Here is an 11,742-nt window from a genome sequence, read left to right as displayed (position 1 = left end):
ATTTGATTAATTCGATTAAATTAATTTTTGATTGAATCTTTAACTGCTCATTGAAATTTTAATTTTCTTTTACCAAACTTTTAACTAAACATTTATTTACCAAATGAAATTTATTAAAATAATCAAATTGATCGAGTTGACCGAACCGAATGGACACAAACACAATTTTTCTTCAAGTCAACTTGATCACGGTACATTTTCATTTTAACATAAGTAAACGTAAAACAACATTTTCACTTTAAAACTTAAAAAACATTTTCAATTTATAGTAAAATATAAAATTATTAATTTATTGTCTTTTTTTTTTTTTTTTGAAGAAACCAAAAGCTTCATTAACTTAATAATAGTCCAACAAACACACAGGAATATCATCCCAAACCTGAAAGCAAGAACGAGCAATGGAAGCTCTAGCTAGAGTATGAGCTGCCAAAGTTACTTGCCTACGAACCCATTGCAAAGAAATATCAACACGAGAATCTAAAATATGTATACAATCAGAAAGGAAAACTCCTAACTCAGAATTATCAAGAGTATGATTAAGTAGAGCCTGAATAACTTGTTGACAGTCCGAAATAACGCATACGTTAGGAGGTAGAAACTCAGCTACAAACAAAAGATATTGTCGCAAGGCAAGGGCCTCAATGATCGCCGGTGAACCATTACCTTTTGAGAATCCAGATATCGCTCTTTGAAATATACCTTCAGCATTTTCAATAACAAACCCAAAGCCCTCATAGTCTTGGGTAGAGAAAATCGCACTATCCACTTGGCACAACCAATCGAACGAACCCCTAACATTAGCAACAGGTTGTAGACGACTTCCCTGCAGACCTGAAATCATACCACTTGGATGTTGATGAGAGTATATCGAACTAGCAGTTGGAATCTCTTCAACTTAAGCACATTTCCAATCTTCACACCACTTAACTGCTTCGACATGTATTTGAGCAGGAGATAGACTAAGGTGTTGCCATAGCTCATTATTACGAGCAGCCCATATTTTCCATGCAACAAATGTGCAGTCCGATGCATTTCCAACTCCTTTTAAGGACAAAACCTGCAGTAAAAATTCAGAAAAAATAATGTTAGACTGCAGGCCATCCAACCCCACATTCCTCCATACCTCCTTCGCCTTAGGACAATGAATAAGCACATGGTCTCTACTCTCGTCACCACTACACCATAAACATTTAGCCTCAACCTCAATCCTCTTACGTCTAAGATTATGATGAGTAGGCGATAAGTTCCTACTTGCTCTCCAACAAAAATTCTTCACCTTTGGGGCTACATTCGACTTCCATAAATTTTATTTAGATGGCTCACTCCCTCAAACTCCCAAACTCACATAGTAATCCGACTTCACTGTATACACTCCCTTCTTATCAAAGTGCCACAGAAACAAATCCCTCGGATCAAAACAACTAATCAGGATGCCCACGATTGCTCTAATATCTCATTGAAAATAAATTCCTATTGTGAGGGCAAAATTCAGCCTCACCTCACTTTCCTTGCTGACATCAGGAGTGTGGGCGACAAGCCGACAAGGACTGTCATCTGGCCCAGGCGTCCACATGATCAATCAGTCAGTCACCTTTCAAAATAACCGCATAGTAAGTCTAATTTATTCTCCAACGGAATCCTCCTGGAAGGCTGGAACCAGCTTAACCTTCTAGATAAATATCAAAAAAAAAAAAAAAAAAAAAAGCTTAACCTTCTAGATCAGCATCAATCCCAATAATAAAACCAATAAATAAAAGCAAAGTAACGTGTCTCCAACTTTTAAAAATAATATAAAATTTAATAAAAAAAACTAAAAAAAAAAAAAAATCATAACAAACAATTAAAATAATCCAAACTTTGGAAAATAAAAATTAAATAAAAACAAAAAAAAATCTCCCACTCAGATCACGACCAAAAACAAACATATACAATCATATGTTAAATATTTTTTAATAATTTTAATTTATTCTGTCCACAGTCAGATTTCGTTGCCTCATGGCTTTGAAATGCGGAAAAGTCTACGGTGGCCATTGTAGCTTATTAGACGGTCTCTAATATATTATTTACAATTTATATTTATTTCTTTATACGCTTAAGCTTCTGGAAAACTATATAATAGCACTCACATCTCCGATTATTTTTTTATTATTATTGTTATTATTTTTTGCGTTAGGTGTTGTTTGTTTCCGGGGAAACAGAGGGAAAAGGAGGGAAATAATGGGACGTGGAGTGAGATTGCCAGGCATCGATAAAGAGTTGCAGAAGATACTCGATGCGGATATGGACGAAGCACCGGCTAGACGACGCGCTCGTGAAGCGTTTAAAGATATCCAGCTTGGAATTGATCATATATTGTTTAAGGTAATGTTTCGCGTTTGTATGTGTTTTTATTTTTAATTTTTAATTTTTGATTATTAGAATTAGATAAGATAATGATTACTGGCTATTAATTGTAATTTTTGGATAATCGTAGTTACTGTTGAAGTTAATTCAGTAATGTTTGATGTTTGAGATTATTTGAAACGACAGTTATTAACTATTTTTTTTTTTTTTATGGTTAAATAATAATATGTTGCAGTCATCTTCTGATGGATTGAAAATAAAGGAGGTAAATATTCTATGCTTCTGTTTTTCTTTTTCCTATTTATGTATTTATATAATCATAGTTTATATATTTAAAATCTTAATTGGATTAAGGCTTTGAGGCTATTCTTTGCCAGGAAATGGAAAAGAAAAGGAGCAAAAGATTGTGTATTTGGGTTTATAAGATTTTTTTTTTTTTTGAAATAAGTATTTGGGTTTAGAGTAGTTAAGAGCAGTTGAAGTTGACCAGTTGCAAAGTTGTTGCATTTCACATGTACAGTTCTGATTTCTTGCTAGCAAAATTCCTGCTTTAACCATTTATAGTTGAACATGTATCAAAATGCGCATATCATATAATCATGTGGGGTTGTAAGTTTTAACAGGAGAAGGGTTAGGAGTCTGCATTTAAGTCTCAACTGCCCATTTTGAGGTGCCATTAATTACTCTCTCTTTCAGACGCTCAATTTTTTTTTTTTTTTTAAAAGAAGAGAATAACTCTTTTCTTTAGCTCTCTTTGGTGTACAAAAATATGCTATTGTGGATGCAAATCATATTTTCTTCCCTGGCAAACTCTTGAAACTTGAACTGAGCATTTTGAGAGAGATAAACGCTTCTTTATTTTCTCTTCAGGTTGACGTTCTATAGTTTTTACAGTCTAATTTCTGAATAAAGATTATTACTTGGTATTTTTTTTGCTTTTACAGTCATTTCAGGTTAATTCTAGAGGATTGGAAATTTTCACAAAAAGTTGGCTTCCAGAGACCTCTTCCCCTAGAGCAGTGGTGTGTTATTGTCATGGTTATGGAGACACTTGCACATTTTTCTTTGAAGGCACGTTGCTATTATTTCGAAAGTTTATAGAATGAGGTTTTAGGAATACTCTGATGATGATAAAACTTTATTGATTCTCGGAATTGCTTGCAGGTATTGCAAGAAAGCTGGCATCATCTGGATATGGAGTTTTTGCAATGGATTATCCAGGATTTGGTCTTTCAGAAGGTCTTCATGGCTATATTCCCAGTTTTGATGCGCTAGTCGATGATGTAATTGAGCACTTTTCAAAAGTCAAAGGTGCGGTCAGCTGTTTTAATATGCCCAGTACTTTCATGAGAAACTAATGCTGTTGCTTTGGAAGTAAATGAGTGAGGTTCAATTTTGGTGCTTCAAATGCATATGAGACATGGGTAACAAGTTAATGTGAGAAATTTTGGAAGGTTACTCCCCAGAGCACGTTGTTGCCTGATAATATTGAAGGGGTAACCAATCATCACTAATATAGACAGTAGTAAATGCTAACTAGAATTCATAATTTTGATATTAACTTGATAAGTAACTTGTATACAACCACTAGATTGTCTCTTTTATTATGACACTTGAGGAAGCAGAGGATTTTAAGATATTGATCAATTGGGGCTTGTTGCTTAGCCTATGGTTCTTGGATTATTTACTACTTGCACCTTGGTAATACTTAGAAACTTTTTTTTTTCCAAAAAAAGAAAACCTCAATTAGAAATTTTACTGAATTTATGGATTCTTGGGAATGGTCTCTAGGAGTTTTAAAATAGAGTGAAGAAACTGACATGGGTTTTAAAGTTGAGTGAAAAAACTGGATTGAGCTGATAAACAAGGTAAAAACCTAACCCTTCCTGCATACCCCTTTGTTACCATTACAGTTCTTTTAGGGGTGGCAAAGTGTCTTTTGAACTTTCGCTTCTGGTCTATGATGCACGAAAACTCAGTCATGGGCGTTACTGCATTTCGGAAACATTTCTACGTGTCCGTCTTCCCCATATAAAATAACTGTTTGACCATGTAAAATTTTGAGTAAAATGTTGTTTTTCCGTATCGTTTCTGTATTTCCATGTTTCTGCTTCTGAGTTTCTGTTTCCCTGTTCAAGAGCCCTCATGGAAGATGTTCAATGTTATTAAGCAATAAAACAGTTAAAGCTCGTAACAAGATTTTTAGATTCATTTTCTTTGAGATTCTGTTGCTTTCATTTTAATATGGGGCAAAGCAATGTGATTTGATGGGGAAGAAAGAATAGAGGAGTTGGATTTTGGCTGGGATCATATTCTGGATTGTGTTTTTTCTGTTTCACCTCTTTGCATCTTTCTCTCAAAGCCACTTTCCAAGTTTCAATGTGCTATTGTAGGATGCAGTGCAAGTTAATTTGCATCCTGAAGAGAGGATTACACCATTGTTTTTTTTTTTTTTTTTTTTTGGGCGGGGGTGGGGGGTGGTGTTTGTGAGGAGGGGAGAATCAACCTTGGTTGAGAGTGCCCTTTCATGCCTGTTCTTTGGATATGATAAGGTCTTGAAGAAGCAAAAAATATAATTACTAAACATAAATTCATATTTGTAATGAGATGGATGTCATGGACTACAATTGGTTTTGTATTAAGAAGACTAGCAATGATTGTTTTAAATAACACTGCATTGACTTTACATGTTGTTTAATTGCATTGAATCTGATTACTGGAGTTTGCATTTTTGTGTTCATTCTTTAGGATAGCTGACAGTTGAGTCATTTATCATGTGCCCCAGGGAGTTATTATAGGTGATCTTAATTTAGTTTCAGAATGGGACTCAAGCATAGGTTGAGGCTGCTTCTTTACATAATCTCCTGTTTGAGGTGGTTGTTCCTGCAGCTGTTTTTCTAATTTGGGGCTTAGTTGCATTAAGCATGCATGTGCTTCTCTTTTTTTGCTGTCGACTTATCAGTCTTCGATGTATTCTAAATCTGAGCAGGGATTAGATATATATAAAATAAGATAAGAGTTTGGGCTGTTTGGTCATTTTCACGCTGGGCAGCTGGACCATGCTACTACTCTACATCCATCACTAATATGCATGTGATGTGGCGTGGATCCAGTCACCCATCTTGTGGAAAATTAGTGTTTCATGTGTCAAATATACTTGGATTTGTGTGTTTATGATATATCTGCTGTCGTCATTTTTTTTATGCTATGAATGTACTAATTGCACAAATTTTCTTCTGGTTCTTTTATTATGATCATTTCTTATTTTCATATTCTGGTAAGGACTAAGACTTTATAAACCAAAAATGTTCATGTATTCTGTTAATCCAGATGCATATATTGATTACCGTAGATAATCAGTAGATGATGATTAAAATTCATAACCTTGCAATTTCAGTTTCTATATATTTTTCAAAAAATGTACTTGATTTCTCGTGGTAGCTCTCTAGGATGACCTGATTCTGTTAGGGGAAATGACCTCCTCAAAAACACAGTGTGCAGCTCTTCTAGAAAAATAATTATGATGAAGGTAAGAGCTGAATGGGTTGCAATTTCCAATGTTCAAGCTGTATATAGGATTTTTTTTTTGCCTTCAAGGAAAAAGTATTTGCAATCTAGTTTCATCCAGTGGGTTCATCTAGTACTTGCTCCTGGCAATGATCTACACGTCCTCTTTGCAATTCCTTATCAATTTCTTAATTGAATTATGAACCCACTCAAAAGCCCAAAGCCCCCTCCTCCCTTCATTTTTTCAAAGGATTGGTGAAGGGATATTGTTGTGGATGAAATTTGTACCTGAGCGTTCGCACTTAGATAAACCTCACTTTTATTACCAAGTTAAGGCACCAATTGAGCATTTTTCTTTTTTGATTATGATATGGAGGATTCAATTGCATACAGAGCAGCCTCCTTTGGTCACTTTCTCTTGTTTTTTGTCTTTCAAGTTTTTGCTCTTTTGTTGATTGGGTTTTGGACAAGGTCTCCCTTATATCAGGTTTTATAACTCAAGAATTCAATGTCAAGAATTATATGTATGCAAGCAGCAATGATGTATAATATTTGCTTTCTCTGTGTGTCTGCTTGTGGCTGAATGCAAATATGACATCAGATTATGGCCTGTCCTTATTTATGTTTCGGATTCATTTGTATGGCAGAGGACCCGAGCATTAGTACTCTACCAAGCTTCCTGTTTGGGCAGTCAATGGGTGGAGCTGTCGCCCTGAAGGTGCACCTAAAACAACCCAATGCATGGAATGGCGCTATTCTTGTGGCACCTATGTGCAAAGTATTTTTCTCAACTTTATAATGTCAGTATCTTGATGATTTTGCAATTTTTGCCTTACAGAAGCTGAACCACTTATTATAGATTGCAGATGACATGGTTCCACCATTGGTAGTGAAGAGACTATTGATTGGGGTGGCCAATTTTCTTCCAACAAAAAAATTAGTTCCACAAAAGGATCTGGCTGAGGCAGCTTTTAGGGAAGTAAAGAAGCGGGAGCTGGTACATCTTTTTACTCTGAATAGATTGATCAGTGCTAAAATCATAAAAACTGGTTGTATTGTTTGGAACTTCTTGATTATAATTGCATACCGGAAGCTTTGGTGTCTCATTATTCTTTTGATCTTCCTTCACTTTCATTATTTTGGTTGGATATTTATCCCAAGCGTTTTCTTCCTCTTTTCAAATGCAGACAGCTTACAATGTTATTGCTTACAAGGATAAGCCACGGTTGAAGACAGCTTTAGAGCTGCTCAGAACCACTCAAGAGATAGAAAAGCGATTGGAAGAAGTATGTCTGCCAATTCTTTTCCTATTTTTTATTGCATGCTATGAGATTTTAACAAATTGTTCATTATTCTATTTTTACTCATTATTTCTTGCTAGAATGAGATTCCGTTTACTCTGCTCATTATCGCTGAGGTCTACCATCAGATGTCTAAGTTGTCCATTTGTTAGCATATTGTTTACATAACAAGCTGTGATACTTATTGTCTACCTAGAACTAGATCCAAGCTGCGTTGTGTTTAGCATGTTGAATGATATACTTGAAGGGGTTGGAAAAGAGTTAACACTGTTATGAATAAAGGTTTAGTGATTTAAGGAATCCTTGTGAGGAGATCAATCCAAGAGAATTGAGTTTATTAGAAATTAATGGAAAACATTTGCTATGATTACAGGTCTCTTTGCCGCTGTTAACTCTACACGGAGAGCATGATATTGTAACAGATCCATCTGTAAGCAAGGCATTGTACGAGAAAGCTCGTAATCCGGACAAAAAGCTTAAGCTCTATAAGGATGCTCAACATTCTCTTCTTGAAGGTGAGCCAGATGAAGTGATAATTCAAGTTTTTAATGATATCATTTCTTGGCTTGATGAGCATACAAAGAAACAATTACCTGCTGATTAGTTACCTATTAATTCAATTACTGCATAAACATTGAAAAGAAAAAATAAAAGAAAAATGAGTATGCTCAGATTGTTTTATTGTTGAAAAATAAGGTCCTTTTCATGTACATAAACAATTAAAACATTGTATTTATTCACATTTTTCACTTTGAATCAAAGGTTTTTACCTTTGACAGTCAGTTTTTAATAGGAAAGGTCCATTGAGCTTGTTTACAATAATTAACTTTTTCATTATTTAATTATCACTCTAATTTTACACCAAATGAAAAAAGAAGCTTAATTTTTAGAATCAAATAAAAAATTTCTATTTGGTTCGTTTCAGTTTTGTGTTTTGATTCTGAAAAAAATAACTGAAAGTTTTAGTTTTTTTCGTTTTGGTCCTTCAATTTTGTTTTCAGTATTGAGTTTTGAATATTTAATTTTGAATATTTAAATAAATATAAATTTTTTAAAAAAATTATAAATAGTTTAGTATTTAATTATTTGAGGCTATCTGAGTTGCAGGGATTAAGGTAACATTATTGTAATTGTACAATTAAGAATATTTTAAAAATTATTAATTATATCGAATCAATTAAGAAAAATAGATGATTATGAAATATAATATATAATTTAATAATTATGAATATTTTTAATAATATTTTTTTGAGGATAAAAACTGAATTATAATAAGGCGAAACAGAATATAAACTGAATTATAAAAACTGAAAAACTGAATATTTTTAATAATTTAAATATTTTTAATCATACTAAAGCTATTAAATTTATTTTATTTGATCTTTTTATTTTTATTTCATATTGTGCTTGCAAATTTTTTTATTTCTATTTCTAATACTACAAGTTTACTTATATGGCAAACGAAAAATTCATATTCAATTTTTTTTTCTTATTACTTTTTATTATAAAAAATTATTAATATATAAAATGTAATTATTCTTTATTTTATCCATTTTCACATATCGTTATGCTTAATTTTTATTTTATCCAATGTTAATTTATATATATATTTTTTGCAAAATTATATTGAAAAATTTATATTGGTGAAATTTCAATTCTTCATTTTGTTAAAATTAACAAAATAATTTTTTAAATATCTATTAGAAATTTATATTAGATTTCAATTATAATTATTAAAAAACAGTTAACTAAACTATATTGAATAAACATGTTCATCACATGTTCTTAAATACTAATGAATATTAAACATATATATAAAAAAAAGTAAATTTGGACAAAGAATGAACTTATTTAATAATCCGTTTCTATTTCAAAACACTTTATATGTCATTTTCAAAAAATTAAGAATTAATTACTTCTCTTTTAATTTTATGCTTATTTCTTGATATGTCAGTATTAATTATTTAAAAATTTAATGAATTATAATATTTTGAAATTAGAATTATTTAATAATTTTCTTAAACTTTATAGAGTTATTATCTTTAAAAACACTTAAATAAAAGGATATAACACGAAAGTAACGGAAATTTGCAACTGGTATTTTATATTAATGATAGCAACTTGTGTTGGTACACAGTTGGAGGACGAGGACCAACCTCCACAATGTTACACAAATTAAATATATGATGTGAACTACAACGTTATTAATTTGTCTGTTAAGACGACAAGATCTTATCGCATCGCAAAATTATTGGGTATAACAACTTTTCGAAACTAAATTTGGAGAGAAGTTAAATCAGATATTAATATAATATGTACGTTTGTCAAAATATTACCGTATTAGAAATGATATTTGATTGATAGAGGAGAGATGAAAAAATCCTGTTAGACATGTTAGCAACACCACGTAACGCGATTAATTTAATAATCATATCAAATATTTAAAGATGAACACGACACAAAAATTAAACGAGTGATAAAAATACGATATGTATAATCAGATTAATTAAATGAGTCATAAATGGATTAAAAAATGCAACTAGTTTAATTAAATGGGTTATATATTAGTCATAAAATTTGAGACGTATAATCCGCTTGATATATATATATATATATATATATATATATATATAGGATTATACAAGTCAATTTGTAAAATGAAATGTTTTAACTTGTGTTATATACGAGTCACTCCTTTATGATACGAATTTATTAAAACTCGAATCTATTAAACGAGTGACAAAAATACGATATGTATAATTAGTTTAATTAAATGAGTCATAAATGGATTAAAAAATACAACTAATTTAATTAAATGGGTAGTACATTAATCATAAAATTTGACACATATAATCGCTCTATATATATATAATTATATAGATTAGACGGATTGTATAAATCAATTCGTAAAATAATATATTTAAACTTGTGTTATATATAAGTCACACGAATCTATTCAAACTCAATCATAATACGTTTAATTTAGGTATAAGGCAAACTTATTTCCGTGCCATGCCTTAGTCATAAAAGTGCTTTGGTTGATTTCTCCCATCTCTCTTTTATTATTTTAATAAAACAGTAAAAGAAAATTTTAACCAGACCAGCAGCAACCGTGCTAATTATTGTAACTTTGACTTTCTTTTTGTTTTTCAAGTTGCCGTAGCAAGCACCCATTGCTTTCCCTTTTTCTTATTGCTAATTAATGTCAATTAGATTACACTATAACAATTTAGATGACAATAACTTGTACTATGAATAAGAAAATTGTACCATTAGCTACGTTTGTGTTAGGTTTTTTATACACAAAGTCCTCACTTAAATAAAAAAAATTAAGTTAATTTATTTAAGGCTAAGATGGTATTAATTCTAGCTTAAATTGATGCTATACTTTATGTTAATTATATTATTTTTATTAAATAATATCTGTTACATTTGAAATTTTACGTCCCTTAAAAAAACCATTAAATTTGTCTAAATTATAATAAACTATTGATAAATTGATTATATTATCTTTAATTTAATACTAATTATCCAAGAAAACCATTAAATTGAAGTAATAATTATTGGCTGTATATAAAGGGTAAATATGAAAAAAAATATTTATTACTCTTTGAAATCACAAATGTGATAAGTATTTTAGAACAAATTATTTTCTCAAATGTGACAAGTATTATGGAACGAAGTCTTATTACAATCACAAAATATATGCTAATAACTCCTTTTAAACCTAAGATGGAATTGTGGGTGGTAATTTGAATTTGCTAATTAAATCTCATAGCTAAGAGTATGAGTTTTGGTGAAGATATCTACTTTTGATCATTAGAAGAAATGCATTCGAGACTAATCCCTTGTTTGGAATAAATGAATTCCACAAAATTCATTTATAAATCTAAAATTTTTGTGCTTGTAATGAAAAAAATAGAAATACAAGGGAAAAATAATAATCCCTATTAAAATGTCATACGAACAGCAAATTAGGACAACTTCTACTAATGATTTCTTGTTTTGTTGTAATGAATATTGATCTTTAGGACAACTTCTATTTTTTCGGACTCACAGATAAGTTCAGGCTTTGAACTCTAATACTTCAGATTTTTCTATTTTGGTCTATTTCTTTTTTATTGTATACAGTTTTTTAAGTTATAGGCTTAATATCAAAATTAAATAGATTAAGAGACAAATAAATATAGCTGCTCATTCGGTTGCGAGAGCATCTATTTGCTACGCTCATCTTTGAGCGTGGCTTAAAATGAGCGTGGTTTAAGATTCCCGAATATATTGTTGAATGTTATCATTTGTATTAATGAAGTTTGGATTTTTCCTTTAAAAAAAAATAATGAATAGTCATCTCTCTCTACTCCAATATGAAATTTAAATGCATTGTTTATATAAGCAGTGACAATTAATAAATCTGCCAGAGTGTGCTCTAACATTTACTCCTTCAAAAAAAAAAAAAAAAGAAGGAATAAAAATTATTTTTTATTAAATACTGCAAGTCATTAAATACAATTCAATTGAGTCCAGTTGGTTTTTACAATTTTAATAGCATATTCATACTCTACCTACACACTGCTATTATTATTTCCAACTA

At 31.0% G+C, this 11,742-nt stretch overlaps 2 protein-coding genes across 2 annotated transcripts; one reads left to right on the top strand and one right to left on the bottom strand.

Moving 5' to 3' along the window:
* Positions 1-337: 337 nt before the first annotated feature.
* LOC149497078 (uncharacterized) lies at positions 338-1,573 on the bottom strand. Its single transcript, XM_089720006.1, has 3 exons — positions 1,499-1,573; positions 904-1,057; positions 338-831 (listed from the first exon to the last, which is right to left on the bottom strand). The coding sequence occupies exons 1-3, from the start codon at positions 1,571-1,573 to the stop codon at positions 338-340; spliced, it is 723 nt and encodes a 240-aa protein (XP_089576132.1).
* A 321-nt stretch (positions 1,574-1,894) lies between these two features.
* LOC105638730 (alpha/beta-Hydrolases superfamily protein) lies at positions 1,895-7,973 on the top strand. Its single transcript, XM_012222588.4, has 9 exons — positions 1,895-2,047; positions 2,174-2,361; positions 2,579-2,608; positions 3,288-3,414; positions 3,508-3,654; positions 6,498-6,628; positions 6,710-6,847; positions 7,038-7,136; positions 7,525-7,973. Exons 1-9 carry the CDS (start codon positions 1,996-1,998, stop codon positions 7,753-7,755), a joined length of 1,143 nt encoding a protein of 380 aa, XP_012077978.1. The 5' UTR covers positions 1,895-1,995; the 3' UTR covers positions 7,756-7,973.
* The last annotated feature ends 3,769 nt before the right edge of the window (positions 7,974-11,742 follow it).

This window comes from Jatropha curcas, chromosome 4 (assembly GCF_041381405.1).
Source record: "Jatropha curcas cultivar XTBG-Jc1 chromosome 4, XTBG_Jcur_1.0, whole genome shotgun sequence".
In the NCBI taxonomy this organism is placed as follows: Eukaryota; Viridiplantae; Streptophyta; class Magnoliopsida; order Malpighiales; family Euphorbiaceae; genus Jatropha; species Jatropha curcas.
Note: the sequence above shows the minus strand (reverse complement) of the source record. Positions and strands in the feature narration are given on the sequence as shown.